At 44.0% G+C, this 18,760-nt stretch overlaps 1 protein-coding gene across 1 annotated transcript; it reads left to right on the top strand.

Annotated features, from left to right (window-relative positions):
* The first annotated feature begins 2,204 nt into the window (after positions 1-2,204).
* On the top strand, positions 2,205-5,240 carry LOC119770414. The gene is made up of 2 exons (XM_038265267.1): positions 2,205-2,416; positions 2,498-5,240. The coding sequence occupies exon 2, from the start codon at positions 4,329-4,331 to the stop codon at positions 5,238-5,240; it is 912 nt and encodes a 303-aa protein (XP_038121195.1). The 5' UTR covers positions 2,205-2,416; positions 2,498-4,328.
* The last annotated feature ends 13,520 nt before the right edge of the window (positions 5,241-18,760 follow it).

Consider the following 18,760-nt stretch of genomic DNA (forward strand, 5'->3'; position numbering starts at 1 on the left):
TTTAGTTATGGAAGCTCCCTTGCAAAGTTATTCATACATATTTGATTCTGGAGTGTAAAAGTAAATTATGACTAAAAATTACCTTTTCGCTCATAGGCTGCCATTAACTCAAAAACTAATATTTCTCCAAATTTCTTTCGTCATTTCACAGGGCATGAGTTGGGCTACAATGCCATTTTATTAGGTTTGACCAAAATTTTGAATATACCCAGAATCCAGGGCTGTCTCATTGTTCCCCACTCTTTTCGACCCATGGGTAACAATGAGACACTTTTATTTTTCTTCATAAAACTTTTCAAAATCAATGCAAATCTTTCAAAACATGAATTGGAAGTAATTTTTGGCATATTTATTGAGTTTGAACTTCGTTTAACCAAAAATATAAAACTATTTGGTAAAATATATGGATTTTACTAAATTTAAAAACTTTTTAGCATAACTTTTGTTAATTGAAGTTTCGTGTTGACAAAATTGCTTGAAAATGTTCAAAGCAAGTCACCTGCAATGGAACAATATAAAAACATGATGTTTTACTAGAGAAGTATTGATTTTTGTAGAGTGTCTCATTGTTCCTGCCAAGTGCGTCTACAATGAGACAGTTGAATAACTATGGCTGTAGACGTCAGATCGATCTCATATTTTGATCAATGTTAGAACTAACTAAAAGATAGAAAATGCAACAAAAAGCTCTTTAAAACATGCTAATGAAAAAAAATCGTTGAAATTTAAAAACCAAAAGTGTCTCAATGATGACTACACTACCCTATCTTTCATGATTCCCGGTCCTAACCTGGTCTCAGCACAGAAGAGGGCCTCATAAAAATATGTTACTAATGATAAAAAAATGCATAGAAAGTTGCATCACATGAGTAATGCACGATCTTGAGCACTGTTTTGAAATGTGCTGCAAGAAAATTTGAATTGTCAAGAAGGGCAAATGACGACTGACTGGAAATTTATATATGGAAAGAGGAATTATCTTGCACAAAAAAACAAAAACAACAACAAGAAAATGAATAAGAATAAGAAGTCCTCTTCGCTTCTCCCTCCCAAGTCTTTTAAAACCCCCCTCCCCCCTTCGTCAAATCTTGTGATTGTGATGCATGGCGGCATGAAAGTATATCAGAATCTGCATGAAATCTGTCCTCATGCATTTTTTGAGATATAGGAGTAGGGGGAGAGGGGGTAATATGCACCCCCGGGGCAAAATGCACCCCCTGCTTTTCTCGGTATTTGGAAGAATTTACGGGGAAAAAATCATAGAAATTGGAAGCTTAACGTTGCTTAAACATGCTGGAACAATTTGAGCATCGTAGTATAAAAACATCTTAAGTTATTTGCAAAACTTTAAAATGTTGTGTTTTCATCTAATTTTCATTGAACTTTCATTATGATTTTTGACAATATAAAAGCATTTATTGTTATTGTAAGTGTTTAGGTGTATAGTTTTTGCCATAATCTTCACAATTCTGTAGATAGATGAGTCCAAAACATCAAAAATGAATTTTATTAAATTTTCTGCAAAAACGTGGTCGGGGCAAAATGCACCGCTGTGAAGCTCCTTTGTAAAAACAGCGGTGTCATCTAGTGGTGACTAGTGAAAACTGCTTTTACCCGGTGCATTTTGCCCCATGTTGTGGTGCATTTTGCCCCGTTGTTTTAGTGCATTTTGCCCCAATGTTGCGGTGCATATTGCCCCGCATGGTTGTTTGAAATGAATCGAAAATGTTTTTAGAAATTTGATATTTTCGAACAATTTTGAGGTTTTTTAAGACTTTTTTCACATGGATGACGCAGAATAATAGTTGTTTTAGAACATCGAACAAAATTCTTCCACAGTAATGCTGTAATGGTTGAGAAATCACAGTTTTTCCTTAGGGGGTGCATATTACCCCCTCTCCCCCTATGACATTTTTGCCCGTTACCGACAATTATCGACATTACTGTAACCTATGGTATTTGCATCCCAAGATTAGTGCGATCGTTTTGTTCCGCGGCAAGTTACGGAGGGAGCACTTGAGAAGGCTTGCGGGCAGAACGACCTACTAGCGTAGCTGTCCAGCCCCTACGGACGCTACCAACGCTGCACCGCTAGTTGCGCTAGTCACCGCTAGGAGCGCACGAGATCATCGCAAACGCCCGCCTTGGGTAGCGGCGATGACCAGGACGATGGGACGAAGGAGTCCAGAAGGGGGGAGGTTGAGGATCGCTGGGAAAACCCCGCCATTGCAACGGTCACTTTGCCTGGTATCTTGAAGAGGACGGTCGATATCCGTGAAAATCACCGTCACGAAGTAGTGAAATTTTATAAGTGAAGTGGAAGATCCGGTAGACGCCATCCCGGAGAAAAGCCGTCCGACGATCTGGAGATCCGGACGCAAGCAGGAGGAGCCTGCGTTGATTTGTGGACATCCAGGTAAATACCGTTGCTTCCCCGATCTATCGCCGTCCAACCTCCCTCCGCCATCGCTAATTTCCGTCCCCATTGTGCCCACAGAACCCCTCGGTGTTCGTACGCTTCGCGTACAGGCCGGCACAGACGCATTCGTCCGCCGTAAGCCACCCGACACCCGCGGTATTCCCCGCGCGGTACATCGTACCGCCGAGCACGATCGCTCACGCACGAGGATCGCCCGCGACACCGTTCCGGTGTGGGAACCGCCCTCGCGACGCCGCCATTTTGGTCTGCGGACCAACCGTCGCGAGATAAGACGCCAGCCTCGTCAGCCGTTACATCAACCGACGCCGGAAACCAGGCAGACCGGTAGATTGATCTACCGAGGTCCCAGAGTCCGTCACCATACTCGGGAGCGTCGAGGCAGGTGGCGCAGAAGAGGGTCGAGTACGAGAGCAGCAGCTGACCGCCCATAGTGGTCGCACAACGACCCGGTTGACCGAGTCCCGGAGGTCGGTGGAGGCGTGTAGCCGTTGTTCCAGGAACGCGAGCTGAGAGTGGAGAGAAAGCGGAAGCAGCAGTTCCGGAAAGGGCCCGACGAAGAAGAAGGAAGAAGGACGTGTGAGGTAGGATTAGCTAGTAAGGAAGTGGGGGATCGAGGAACAAAGAACGCGCAGCTTGAGTCTGCCGAATAAAAACACGAGTTTCCGGAATAAAGTGGGTTTGTTTTGTCCGTAGGTCCAATCGAGTGTTTCCCTTTCCGATTCCGGATTAACATGCCGACCCTGAGGCAAAGAGGGGGGTCTCACTGATGCTGGGGTAGCCCACCATTAGTTACACTTGGCGCCCAACTAGAAATTAGTTTAACTGTTTCGTGTTTGGGTTCACTTGAGGACTTTAGACGATTTGCCCACTTCTCTGGGAAAACGCCCATTATTCAGGTGCAAAAGTTGTCTAATCGTCAAAATACAAACAGAAGTGACGCTAATATTTGAATTTTTGAGTTCCGAGGAGGGGTTTTGGAAGTCTACGCTAGGAGGAACGACCACCAGACATTGGCAAAGTAATTGGTTGGAGATTTCGTAAAATTTTGTTTGAATTCCGGAATAGAATTCGTATTGGTGGAGTGTCGTTTCCTTCGGACTAGTTGAGTGAAAACACCAGGCAAAATAAGTAATTTATTCCCCGTACAATAGTACGATTACAAAAGTTTCGACTTACACTAGGTTTTTTACAATTATTCGCTATTTGCTGATTCATTCAAGAGCGTAATTCAATTCTAGGTTTTTTTCAATTCATTGTTGATCCGTTGGTGTTCATCAATGAACAGTTTCATTCACTAGGTTATCAAATTATCTCAGTTAGCGAATCAATTTTAGGTATTTTTCTTAATTTGTAGTTGTGATTGCTCATTTCTAGTATTTTTTAAATAAATTTTCTTTTTAATTACAAGATCTTTGATTTTCCTTGCACTCAAGATGGATATGGTTCATTTGTTGTCACTGTATCGCGGAATGAATACGGGTCATTTGACCGTTGATGAACTCGAACATGAGCTGAAGATCCGCGATATCCCATTTGATTCATCGCGCAGCGGAGCCGAACGTGCGTTGCGTAATCGCCTAAAAGAAGAGAGAGAATTAAAACATGTTGTGTATGAGCAAATGAATGGTTCAGAGTTGGATGAATTGGAAGCGTGTGAGTTGAAAGTGAGTGAGATTAAGTCCCACCTGGAAAGCCGGAAATCCAAGCAAGCACCAGAACAGTCGTTCAAGACTAGGATTCTGCATTGCGTTTTCCGCTTGGAACGTTTGAGAACATACACCACCAAGGATGATGAAGCTGCTAAATACTTTTTTTTTCTATTTCGTCACATTTGCCCGAAGTACGTGAAGCAGAGTTAGCACTCATTAACCAGAGTCTAACGGAAATAATGAAGAAACAGGATGCGGAAAAAGGAAATGGAAAAGGAGCGGAAGAAGATAATGAATCTTGGAATAGTACTGAAGAGAATAATGGAGAGGAAATTGCTGGAATTGTTGGTGAAACTGGATCTGTTAGTGGAAATGGTAAGGGAAATGGTAGTGGAGTTGGTAGTGGTGATGGAAAAAGTGTTGGAAAACCTGGTGACGTGGAAAGAGCTGAATTTGAACAGTGGAAAGAACAAAAAGTGGAACTAATAAATGTGGTCAACAAGTTGTTGGAACACATTCAAGTTCTAGAAGCGAAACAGGTTGAGAAAGAGGTGGAGAAAGAAAAGCCGGAAGTACAGGCCAAGCCAGCCAACAGTACGCAACTTGGAGTAGACGCGAACAAAGACAAAAAGGACGAGGGTAAAAGCCAGCAGAATCCAGGTGATTTTCTCGCGTGGCTCAACCAAAGAAATAGTTCATTGGGAAGCTTCGGTAACTCAGAGAATGAACATAACAAACCAGAGGAAGTTCATTCCGGCAAGGATGAACCGAAGGAAAATAAAACCGGATTTGGTAGGAGTTTACCGGTGCATAAGTGGACGGTTCGTTATGACGGGATGGACAACGGGAGGAAACTGAACGAGTTTTTGAAGGAGGTGGAGTTCAACGCTCGTTCAGAGAACATTTCTGAGTGCGAGTTGTTCCAGTGTGCGCATCATTTGTTCACGAGGAAAGCACGTTCTTGGTTCATGGAAGTGAACGGGAATAATGAACTGGGTTCATGGAAGAAGTTGGTGGATGAATTGAAGAGCGAATTCTTACCGATCGACATCGATTACGTCTATGAGCGGCAGGCCAACAATCGCAAGCAAATGTCCAGGGAGAAGTTCCAGGACTATTACTTGACATGGTCCGGATCTTCCGCTGTATGACGAATCCGTGGGATGAGAAACGGAAGTTTGACGTTCTCTTCCGCAATACTCGCGAGGACTGCCAAATAGCGATGCTAGCCGCAGAAATCAAGACGATTCCATCGATGAAGGAATTCGGTAAGCGATTCGACTCTGTCAATTGGAAGCTGTATCAGAAGGGAGAAAGGTACACGCCGCGATCAGCGCACGTGGAGGAGGTGCAAACACAGCGTTCGTCGTATCAGAACACCGGAAATAGGTACCAGAACTCGAATCGTTTCCAGGGTGGAAACCGATCGCAGGGTGGTTACCAACCGCAAAATCAGAACCAACAAAATCGACCGTACTACAACAAGAACAACAACAACAACAACGGAAACTACAATCAGAAGAGCGCGTGGAAGCCAGAACAGCAGAGACAGCAGAGCAACGGAAATCAGAAGGAGAACAAACCAAGGGTTGACGAGAGGGCTCAACCGAAACCGAACACCCAGAATCGCGAGAACAGCACTGCTGCAGGTTCGAGTGGAACCAGTGCCTTACAGCGGATCGTGAAGGCGTACATTCCGGTCAAACGGGATATTTGCTTCAATTGTCACGTTGCAGGTCATGGCCACGAGGAATGCCGGCAGGAGAGGAGCGTGTTCTGCGTGCGGTGTGGTTTTCCAGGTTTTTCTACGAAAGATTGCCCGTACTGCGAAGCAAAAAACGTGCAAAAGACTGCTCAGTGAGGCGAGTCAGTCTCACGGGAAGCTCCAGAAGACCTCACGAAGATACCAAAGCGTCGGAAGCACTCCAACAGCTAGGATATTCGAGGGTTGATGGAGAAATGAAAGAAGAAGATGCTGAAGTAGCAACGATGCTTGTTACAGTGAGCAACGGCGATCGTCGGCCGTTTGCAAGAGTGGAAATGTTGGGAATATCGGTTGTTGGACTTCTTGATAGTGGTGCACAGCGCACAGTTTTAGGTGTTGGTGGACTCCCTTGTGGACCACCGATCAGTGAGGTACTCCTGGATATTAGCTCCTGAAAAGTGCTTTAAAAGTGCAAAAAAATGCCTCACGGCAAGAAAAAGAGGCGGTCCTCACCAGCAGGATCGGCAGATTTGAAGAAGCTAAAGAATGCCGAAGCGCTACCTGCAAAGCCAGGCAGTTTGAGCAAGGACGCTCAAAATTCGTCTGAAACCAGTTCGCTACCCTCCCTGTGGACGTGAGCGAGAAGGAAGAATTTGAACGACGGGAAAAGTTGCCGCCCATTTTTGTGAAAACATCGTCATCGGATTCGGTGCGAAAGTGGCTGACCGGGTTTATCAAATCTGGTGCTTTACGAGCTTCCATTCGCTTGTGTGCTGATGGACTCAAAATTCTGCTACCTACCAGAAAGGATTACAACTACGTTCGGGATTTCCTGAACAACACAAAGATTGAATACTACAGCCATGACGATCCAGGTAAACGCCCCATGAAACAGGTCCTCCGAGGCCTGTACGACATGGATGTGAGTGTGCTGAAAGAAGAGCTCAAAACTCTTAAGCTGAACGTGATCGAAGTCTTCAAGATGACGAGACACAACAAGGACATCAAGTATCGTGATCAACTGTACCTGGTTCATTTCGAGAAAGGATCGACAACGCCGTCTGAGCTGAAAGCAGTTCGGGCAATTTTCAACATCATCGTGACTTGGGAACGTTATCGTCCAGTGCATCGTGACGTGACACAGTGTTCGAACTGCTTGCAGTTTGGACATGGTGGAAGGAACTGTTTCATCAAGAGTCGTTGTGCAACCTGCGGAGGTGAGCACAAAACTCAAGCGTGCGAAACAATCAACGAGAACATCGAAGCTAAATGCTTCAATTGCGGCGGCGACCATTCGACCAAGAATCGGAGCTGCCCAAAACGTGCTGAGTTTGTAAAAATTCGGCAGCAAGCGACGACGAGGCACCAACCAAATCGTCGCAAAACACCACCAACTTTCACGGACGTGGATTTTCCTGCTTTGGCGTCACCTGGGGCGGGATCTGTTCGAGTGGTTCCAAATCTGCAGCCATTGCCGTTGAATCAGCGGCAAAGAGTTGCAGAGAATACAACACCTCCAGGCTTCAATCAGCAACCGAAGGAAAGCCAACCAGCATCAACGGATGAAGGCAGTAGTGACCTGTTTTCACCACAAGAACTTCTGAACATATTCATCGAGATGACAACAACACTGCGTGGTTGCAAAACTCGCCAGGAACAAGTAAGAACGCTTGAGCATTCATCTTAAAATACAGTTCGTAGTTTACTCGTTCTAATGATTTTGAATATTTCAATGAATTTACTTTTTAGTTTTAAGTTAGGATTAGTTGTTAAAGTGATTTTTTTTCTTTTTTACCCAAATGTATTCGATTCAATGCAATAATGTAAAACAATTTGAAGTTAATAAAATAAATGTGATCAGTTAATAATAAAACAAAAAATACAACAAAGATGAAGAGCATTAGGCCATACCACTTAGCATGTAAAAGAAATGTAATTATTATAAGAAAGTTCAATAAAGATATATTTAATTTCAAAAAAAAAAAAAAAAAAAAAAAGGTGTTGGTGGAAGAAAGTTAGTGAAGTTGTTAAGTTTAAAGTTGAAACCCACGAATATTGATTTGAAGACAGCCGGAGGTGAGAGTTTAGAGGTGATTGGGTGTAGTGACATACCGATTACGTTCAATGGTGTTACGAAGATTCTGTCTGTGATGATCGCGCCGAAGCTGAACAGGAAGTGCATCCTCGGCTACGACTTCTGGCAGAAGTTCGGCATCAGGCCAACGATGGAATCCGTCGAGGTGGTTGATGAGCAGGTCGATGAAGATCTAGAAGACGCAGAAGAAGAATTAGAAGAAGAGCAGAAAAAACAGTTGGAGGATGTACAGAAGATGTTTCTCGTTGCCAGCGAAGGAGTCGTCGGAAAGACGGACCTGCTGGAACACAAAATCGAGCTGAAGGAGGAGTTCGTACAGTCCGAACCGGTCCGGAAGAATCCGTATCCGTGGAGCCCAGAAATACAGAAGAAGATTCATATAGCTGTGGAAAAGATGCTCCGGGACGGAATCATCGAACCGTCGGAGTCGGATTGGGCGTTGCCGGTCGTTCCGGTCAAGAAGAGAGACAGCGAGGAGATCAGGCTGTGTCTCGATGCTCGTAAGCTAAACGAGCGCACCAAGAGGGATGCGTACCCTCTACCCCATCAGAACAGAATATTGAGTCATCTGGGGCCGTTCAAGTACCTGTCCACCATAGACTTGAGCCAGGCGTTCTTGCAGGTGCCGTTGAGTGAGGAGTGCAGGAAGTACACCGCTTTCTCCATTCCCGGAATGGGATTATTCCAGTTCAAGCGACTTCCGTTTGGACTGATCAACAGCCCGGCAACCTTAAGCAAGCTCATGGACAAAGTCTTAGGATTCGGGGCACTTGAGCCGTCCATTTTGTTTATCTAGATGATATTGTGGTGGCCAGTCACACGTTTGACGACCACATTGCGAAACTGACAGAACTTGCGGAGCGGTTGAAAAACGCGAATTTGCGCATCAACCTCGAAAAGTCCAAGTTCTGCTGTTACGAATTGCAGTATCTCGGTTACATCCTGTCGCGAGAAGGAATGCGGCCTAATCCAGATAGAGTCCAAGCTATCTTAGGATATGAGGCCCCAAACTCGGTCAGGTCGCTGAGACGATTCCTCGGTATGGTCAACTACTACCGTAGGTTCATCGATAAGTTCAGCGAACTTACTGCGCCGCTCACGGACATGCTAAAGAACAAGCAGAAGCGAGTGGTGTGGTCCAAAGCAGCAGACTTAGCTTTTCGGGCCATCAAGGAGAGGCTGATTTCAGCTCCAGTGATGGCCAATCCCGACTTTAAGCTACCGTTCTGTGTCCAAACGGACGCAAGCGACACCGCGATAGCCGGAGTTCTGACACAGGTTCAGGATGGTGTGGAGAGGGTGATCGCGTATCACTTAGAGAAGTTGAAGGGTGCTGAGTTGAACTACCATGCTGCGGAGAAAGAGGGTTTAGCTGCTCTCCGTTGCATCGAGAAGTTCCGCTGCTATATTGAGGGCACTCACTTCACTCTGGTGACCGATTCATCCGCGCTCACGTTCATTATGCGAGCAAAGTGGAGGTCGTCGTCGCGTCTGAGTCGTTGGAGCATTACCTTCCAGCAGTACGACATGGAGGTGAAGCATAGAAAGGGAAAGGAGAACATCGTACCCGACGCGCTGTCGCGGTCAATTGAGACGCTCGACGTGGGCGATGACGACAACTGGTACCGGAATCTGTACAATGCTGTTGAGGATGATCCGGAGAAGTATCTTGACTTCCGCATCGAGAACGGGAAGCTGTTCAAGTTTGTGTCGTCCAAGTCCGACGTGCTGGACTACAGATTTGAATGGAAGGAGTGTGTACCAGAATCGGCACGAGAGCAAGTCATGCGGCAAGAGCACGACGGCTGCTTGCACATCGGCTCCGAAAAGTGCATTGAGAAGCTCAAGAGGAGGTTTTACTGGCCTCGAATGAGCGCAGACTTGAAGAAGTACATCAACAGGTGCGACACCTGTAAGGAGACAAAACATTCGACCGTGTCTACTGAGCCGATTATGGGACAACAACGAGTAGCGGTTAGGCCATTCCAGATTGTCTGCATGGACTACATACAGTCGCTTCCGCGTAGCAAGAAAGGAACGCACACTTATTGGTCGTCTTAGACGTCTTTTCTAAGTATTGCCTTCTTGCTCCGGTCCGGAAGATTTCGTCTGCTAGTCTGTGTAGCATTCTGGAAGAACAGTGGCTGCGAAAGTTGTCTGTGCCCCAGTACATCATCACCGACAACGCAACTACGTTCCTGTCGAAGGAGTTCCAGGACCTGTTGAAACGGTATGGAATCCAGCATTGGGCAAACGCTCGTCACAGGAGCCAAGCAAATCCCACCGAGCGCTTGAACCGTACGATCAACGCGATGATCCGCACGTACGTCCGGCAAGATCAACGGCTGTGGGATACTAAAATCTCAGAGATTGAGTTCATCCTGAACAACACGGTCCACGCAACAACGAAGTTTACGCCACACAGAGTAGTGTTCGGGCACGAAGCGGTGACCCGAGGAATGGACCATCAGCTCGAGGACGATGAGGAACTCACCGAGCAAGAGCGTATGGAACGCATGCATGGAGTGAGCAAGAAGACCTACGAGCTGGTCAAAGAGAACCTGCAGAAGGCGCACGAGAGTACGAAAAGGCAGTATGATCTGAGGCACAAAAGGTACTCACCGGTGTTCGATGTTGGACAGCGCGTCTTTAAGAGATCCTTCCAGCAGTCGGCGGCGAACAAGTCCTTCAATGCCAAGCTTGGGCCTACGTACGTCCCGTGCATCATCGTCGCGAAGAAGGGAACGAGTTCCTACGAAGTGTCCGACATGAATGGTCGCTCATTGGGAGTCTTCAGCGGCGGATTTGAAAGCATGATCTCTGAAAGAGGGACATGGCTTAGTTCGAGGACAGAGGTTCATCTGAGAGGAGGTCAAGGTCGATATAGATGTGATTCCGCAAATTCATTCATCAGGAGTTCTCATCTAAGTCGCCTTGCGCAATCCACAGCGCATGAATGAACCGAGTGTCACTCATCAATGGGTTCATTGACACATGAACGCCCACGCATCGCAAGCACCAGTATGGAAAAGTGCATCCTAGGAAAATCATTGATCAAATTTTAAGTGAAAGTTTTAAAGTGTCGTAATTGAGTGTTATTTTGTGTTTGTGAATCAATTTTATGTTTTATCGGTGCATAATGTTTCATTCATCTCTCAGGCAACATTATCAAGAAAATGTCTAAAGTTGCACTACGAGGAAGGAATGTGAAAGGAAAATTGCATCTGAGTTCAAAGTGTGTGTGAAAGAACATGTGAATGAGTCGTGAGCAGTGAGCAAATGAGTTGCCTAACCATGAAGTTGCAAGAAGTTTTTTTTGTCATATACCATGCATCACTGTTTAGCTTTTTTCAATTTATAACTAGGATTTTTTCGCTTAATTTTTCACCTAGTGGACGCACTTCCGTGAAATTTGAGCACTTCATACTTACCAAAAGCATATCATTGCATAATTCATACCAGAGCATATTGCATCTCTGATGAGCTTGTTTGTGAGATATGGGATTTTTGGGGTAGAATTTTGGAACAAAACTTCTAAAGATTAAATAGGTACCTTTTTAAAACTGATACGTATCAGCAAAATAATAAACATTTTCCAAATTCTACACAAATCACCGATTTTCTCACAAACAACCGCATCGCGAACTTCCACAAACCACATTTTTTATCACCAATAGTAGTTTGACAGGTTCAGGTCACTCAGCAAACCCGAAGAAGCAGCACACACACTGATACGAATGATAACGATAAGGATTATAGCACGAATTGGTTCGATAAAGGAGATCTCCGACACTCACGTAGTGAATTATTTCAACCGTCGCTTGATGCGAATAGGTTTTTGATCGCGATATTTGTTGAATTTGTTTATTCCGGAATATAATCAATTTATTACCATGGTATTATTTGTAATTTGCATGCAGCAGAAAATTTGAAAATCAAAAAAAAAATTTAAAAAAATTCAAAATTTATAAAAATTTGCATGCTTGAGTATAATTTTGATTTGTAAATATTTTAATGTGTTATTTATTAATTTATTTATTTATTTGACTTGTAAATATTGTAATTTAAATGTTGTCAATGTCGGTTAATATATCAAGAATGGAGATCGCTGGAGACCGGAGTTGAAATATACGTTGATGGTCAGTAACAGGTTTCGGCCTTGAAACTGAGAGGAGTCGACTTAGGTTGACGATGATAACTTATGACCCCGCCCATTACCCTTGATATAAGTGTTGTGAACTTGTGTATTCTGACTTGACTTAGTACAACGGACTCAATTTTCAAATATTTCTGGTTACTTTGAGTTAAAACAACGATGTGCAGTCAATTCTTTGTTCTTGTCTCGTGGTTCAGAGGTAAGCGGATCGTGTATAGTGCTCAGTGCAAAACGAAAAATGTTAGAAAAAAAAATATTAGTTCTAATATTTTTTTTACCCGAGCGAGAGGAGAGTGTAACCTATGGTATTTGCATCCCAAGATTAGTGCGATCGTTTTGTTCCGCGGCAAGTTACGGAGGGAGCACTTGAGAAGGCTTGCGGGCAGAACGACCTACTAGCGTAGCTGTCCAGCCCCTACGGACGCTACCAACGCTGCACCGCTAGTTGCGCTAGTCACCGCTAGGAGCGCACGAGATCATCGCAAACGCCCGCCTTGGGTAGCGGCGATGACCAGGACGATGGGACGAAGGAGTCCAGAAGGGGGAGGTTGAGGATCGCTGGGAAAACCCCGCCATTGCAACGGTCACTTTGCCTGGTATCTTGAAGAGGACGGTCGATATCCGTGAAAATCACCGTCACGAAGTAGTGAAATTTTATAAGTGAAGTGGAAGATCCGGTAGACGCCATCCCGGAGAAAAGCCGTCCGACGATCTGGAGATCCGGACGCAAGCAGGAGGAGCCTGCGTTGATTTGTGGACATCCAGGTAAATACCGTTGCTTCCCGATCTATCGCCGTCCAACCTCCCTCCGCCATCGCTAATTTCCGTCCCCATTGTGCCCACAGAACCCTCGGTGTTCGTACGCTTCGCGTACAGGCCGGCACAGACGCATTCGTCCGCCGTAAGCCACCCGACACCCGCGGTATTCCCCGCGCGGTACATCGTACCGCCGAGCACGATCGCTCACGCACGAGGATCGCCCGCGACACCGTTCCGGTGTGGGAACCGCCCTCGCGACGCCGCCATTTTGGTCTGCGGACCAACCGTCGCGAGATAAGACGCCAGCCTCGTCAGCCGTTACATCAACCGACGCCGGAAACCAGGCAGACCGGTAGATTCATCTACCGAGGTCCCAGAGTCCGTCACCATACTCGGGAGCGTCGAGGCAGGTGGCGCAGAAGAGGGTCGAGTACGAGAGCAGCAGCTGACCGCCCATAGTGGTCGCACAACGACCCGGTTGACCGAGTCCCGGAGGTCGGTGGAGGCGTGTAGCCGTTGTTCCAGGAACGCGAGCTGAGAGTGGAGAAAGCGGAAGCAGCAGTTCCGGAAAGGGCCCGACGAAGAAGAAGGAAGAAGGACGTGTGAGGTAGGATTAGCTAGTAAGGAAGTGGGGGATCGAGGAACAAAGAACGCGCAGCTTGAGTCTGCCGAATAAAAACACGAGTTTCCGGAATAAAGTGGGTTTGTTTTGTCCGTAGGTCCAATCGAGTGTTTCCCTTTCCGATTCCGGATTAACATGCCGACCCTGAGGCAAAGAGGGGGGTCTCACTGATGCTGGGGTAGCCCACCATTATTTACATTACCGACGGCTTTTTGGTTGTATTTCACAAAAAAACACATAGCAGAACGAGGATCGAACCACCAACTTCTTGGTTATTGATCCGACACGCTACCACCGCGCCATGGACGCTTGATGAAAAGTGAGTGAAAGAGCACCAACATATGCTTCTCTTTGGAGTGTTGCTCGGGGACGGGCCAGCTTTATATGTGTTGGTGAGAACTGCAGATCGCTGAAATTTTTACACGCGGGCAAAAAGGATCTACGGGCTTGCTGCAAAAAATGTTATAAAATATGACATTTTCTGCAGCAAATCCAATGTTGCAGATTTTGAGATATATTTTTCCTTTGGGTGTACTTTATGGATGATGCTTTACAGCCCCCTCTTTCTCCTTTATTTTGGAGATTTCTAATCTAATCTAATCAGACCCTAGCGCAGCCAATCTTTCGAAGGGATCTTGGAGAGTGCCTTAGGTTAGATGACGCTTAGCACTCTTCTTGTCATTTATTAACACTTGTAGTGCGCCATTGCATTGAAAATGCATTGGAACATCACAAGCGTTAAAGCGGCCAGGCCTACTGCGTAAAGCCGTATCGCAGAGATGATCCGTAATTGGGTTGAGTTTGAGCACTGAGTGTTCGAACAACAACACAATTCAGAATCGACAGGGGAGGAAGAAGCGTGGGGACACACCACCATACGCTCCGAGATTTGGATGTATTCGTTGGGAGCACCATGCTAAGAAGGTTTGGGGTACTCCGGGACCCTCTGGGATGGGACATTGTATTTCCACAAATGCCCTGAACTCTATATGCCATGGTTATAGCGCCACAACTCGCTCTCTGTAACAGTATTCCTAATTCCAGTCCAAGCTCACCAAGCCGTTATTCATGGCCTAGTGGTTAGCATTTTTACTTACCAATCCAAAGGACGGAGGATCGAACCCCGCCGCGAGCGACTTTGGGTTTACGTTCATCATTTCAATTTTCTAAACTTTCTCGTTGGGAGCAGATGGGCATCAAACCCAGAACCATTCGCTTCTAAACTTTCTCGTTGGGAGCAGATGGGCATCAAACCCAGAACCATTCGCTTACAAAGCGAACACCGTAACCAGTCAGCCACGGCCGCTCCCATCTTTCTTCTTTATTTTGGAGATTTGGCTAAAAAAAAATTGACCCGGGATGTGGAGTCTTGTCGCTAAAAAGAACGATACACGCCTGTGGATCCGTTGACAAAACTGCAAGGTTTAAGATTATGAGGTGTTGCGTCGATTCCGTTGTTTTTTTACACCCAAAGGAAAAATATATCTTAAAATCTGCAACAGTGGATTTGCTGCAGAAAATGTCATATTTTATAACATTTTTGCAGCAAGCCTAGATCCTTTTTGCCCGCGTGTAAACATTTCAGCGATCTGCAGTTCTCACCAACACATATAACGCTGACCCGTCCCCGAGCAACACTCCAAAGAGAAGCATATGTCATACCCCTATATCGCAAAAAATGCATGAGGACAGTTTTCAAGCAGATTCTGATATACTTTCATGCCGCCATGCATCACAATCATACGACCGCCGTTTGGGTGTAGGCTTACTACATGCACGAACAACCAGATGGCGCACATTTTAAATGGCTGTCATCTAGTGGCGAGTAGTGAAAACGGCCGCTCTTAGGGGTTAAATACAATTGTAAAATTGATCAAAATTGAATCTGCTGAAAACGACCTAACTTTACTGAAAATTGTTATATTATAACTTCTGAAAGTTGCATCACGATACTTCATGGTTGAGTGATGTGCAGATGATATAAGAGTGATTTTTGGCACTCGCAACAACAGCGCCGATTTCTGACTGAGTATGGGGGCATTTGGGGGACACATGGGGCAGTCTATCTTACCAAGTGAAAGGGTCCACTTGGGGGAGGGGGAAACGTAACTTAAACTGTTATGTCACGCTGTAGGGTGGGAGGGGGGGGGGGGTCTGAGAAAGTGTGACATTGCGTGTTATAAGTATAGGGAAAGCGTGACAAAGGTGGGAGGGTCGGGTAAATTTTGGCTGATTTTAGCGTGACGTTATTTATGGAGGAAGTCATCATAAAATTGGAATCGTTACACACTAAAAAAAGATTAAAATTACATTGAACGGAATCGCCAGTCTGACGTAAATATTTGTCATGTAAATCACTTTACGATGTAAAATTATGTGTGTTTTGATTGAAAATCTAAAAGAGACCTTCACATCAATGAACTCTTAATATTAAATCATTACCAATTTAAATTTACATCTGATTTGATGCACATAGCTGGAGCGTGATTTTTGATGTAATATTCTGTGTAATTTGACTCAATTTCTTGTGTTTTCATGCCTTCCAGTTGACCGTGCAGCAAGAAAGGCAGCCATGTTGACATTTGAGTTTGCGGCGTTTGCAGAATTGCAGAGCACTTGTTCTGTTTGATTTTGATTTTAACGGCTTCAGTTTTCTCAGTTGAGGTCGTAATTAACAATGGAAAAGGTAGGTAGAAATATAGTTGTCAAATACCGGTAAATTAATAAGTGGACTTTTGTTTTCAGGCGATTTTATCAACAAATATACTGTTGCTGATTGACCTTCCGGACGGGCAATTTCTGAAAACTGTTCTTCTAACCACGACAGCTGTTTGAAGTACCGAGAGCCTTCAGGAGAACCTGCAAGATTTGGCCAAGGAAAAAGTGAAAATTGTGAATTGGGTTGGTGACAGCACAGTTTTGAAGCGTCCATTCAGGTTGATTCGTACTGAAATGCGTGCCAAGTAAAAATGCAATTGTCGCTCGAAGGACCGTGGCATGCCAAGAAGAAGCCTCAGAACCACGTCATGCTCCGGGACCAGGAGCAGCCTCAGAATCATGTGAAGATCCGTGACAAGGAGCAGCGCAAAAATGACGATGCGGAATGGACGATGACGATTGGAACCGGATTTAGCGTGGATTAAATACGTCTAGTGTCGTGAAAACAAAGAACATTCTTTTTGGTAGTGATAAAATGCAATAAAATGATTGATTTAGCATTGTAGCGGTTGGTTTTATTTAATCCAATAAGAATAGTTCAATTCATACGGGAATGATTTCAAATAAAATTGCGTTAGTTGTAATTTTACACGGCCGTATCGGTTGATGATTTGAGTCATGTAATTTTCAAATCAGATGTAATTTTATGTCTTATTTGACGCTCCAGTTATGTGCATCAAATAGACAGAAAATTACACGTTTTTTTCGTGGTGTGTAATGTCAATTACTATACTGCCCATGTTCACATAAATGTCCCATATGCAAAAACAGCAAGCTGAGAAAAACGCATTCGAAGTTTGTCCCATACATAAGGCTACGTGTTAAATTTTCGCGAAAAAACTGGATTTCCTCCAGATTTCTAGAACAAAGTACCAAACTGCATCAATAACTCGAAATCGATGAAAATGCATATGGGACATTTATGCGATCATGGGTAGTATAGAGAAACATAAAAAGGGCAGAGAAGCCCTAATTTTCATGTTAAGTCATATGGACTTTTTCATTGGGTCCTATCATATATGTGTTTAATACAATTTGATAAAAAATAGTCCTGATTGATTCCTTTGACTTGGAATGCTCGAATTGGCAAGCACTCAATAAAAAAATAAGGTAAATCCTACTATGTTTCAACCTTTTATTTTCTAATGAACTGTATAAAAACATGGATTATATATGTCGCCAAACGGTGAGAAAATTCTCCCAAAGATCATGCTCGCGATCTCTCCAGGATTGATGAGCGGAAGTTCTCAAGGAGTAATTAACATCGCAGTCCTTTTCACCATGATCAGGACATACTCAAACTCACACAATGGGTAAGACGACCTGGGAATGGCTTTTGCTGTACGAGGATGATGAAAACACTCCGATTTCTCATCGCCATGATTTTGGAGGTGTGGTTTTCCCTTCGTACTCTCTCGTTTGCTACCCAGTTTTCAAAGAGGGAAGATATCGTTGCTTATTGCTGCGTAATAAAATGCAAAAGGATGTGTAGAACTGGCCTGATGGTGATAGTTTTGTGCTGTCTTTTCTCTTGGAACCGTTCACTTTATTGTGTATTCCACACTTGTTGTCTTCGGGTTCCGAACTGGAAAAAACACGAAGATTTTTCTGGTGTATTTCATTTTGCTCTTTTGGCAGACTTTTGGCTCTTTTCTCACTAGTTCCGTTTTGCGTACTTATTTGTGCATTGTTTGGTTCGGAACCATCAAAGAATATATGATGATGACGGTTGGTTTCTTTAAGGATGTGATATTATAGACGTTATAAAGTTGTAACGACACTTCCTGTCTGTTGGAAAAAAAACCTTTCAGTGGGAGGGGTTTTCCGCTGGTGCAATAAGATGAGGAAATCTATTTCAACCATGTGTTTTTTTGATGTTTTAAACATCTGTATTAAATCAATAAGTTGAACATAAATTCCTAATATATGTAAAAGTTAAATAATTTACAACCTTATTCTATTAGCGAATTGAAATGTAGCTCCCACGAAAAGTTATATTAAGTCAAACATTCAAAGTGCTGGTAGACAATTCTAACAAATTTAAGGCGATTTTATGTTCAATTTGCCATGAATCTTATGCACATTTTATTTGATCTATTGAAGACCAGCTGATCTATTTTAGAAACAAGGGGAAACCTTAAAAGCCCGGGACGTGTTCCATAAAGTTTTAGATAAAGTTTGAGTTGAATGAATTAGGAAGCGATAAATTTAATAGGTTTGAGTTGAATGAATTAGGAAGCGATAAATTTAATAGGTTCGAGCATCATGATATTTCGCATACGAAGTGGAAGCGTTATCTCTAGACTGCATACCCAGTTTATTGAATTTCGTTTATCTAATTGATTTGTTTTTGTTCTGAATCAAATCTTATCTTATATCCATTATTATATCCATTTTTGACATAAATCGAAATTCATCTGAAATACAGTATTGCCTTGGCGTTCTCGATTGAGAGATTCCTACTCTAAACTTCACACAAAAAATATGTCCGAATGTTTATGATGCAACACTTTCGCACGTCATTAAATATATAAATTTAAATGGAATTTGATGTAAATTTGCAACAAATTATACATAAAAACATGATTTTACGTGTGATTCAACCGATTACGTCGA

This window comes from Culex quinquefasciatus, chromosome 1 (genome assembly GCF_015732765.1).
Source record: "Culex quinquefasciatus strain JHB chromosome 1, VPISU_Cqui_1.0_pri_paternal, whole genome shotgun sequence".
Taxonomy (NCBI): Eukaryota; Metazoa; Arthropoda; class Insecta; order Diptera; family Culicidae; genus Culex; species Culex quinquefasciatus.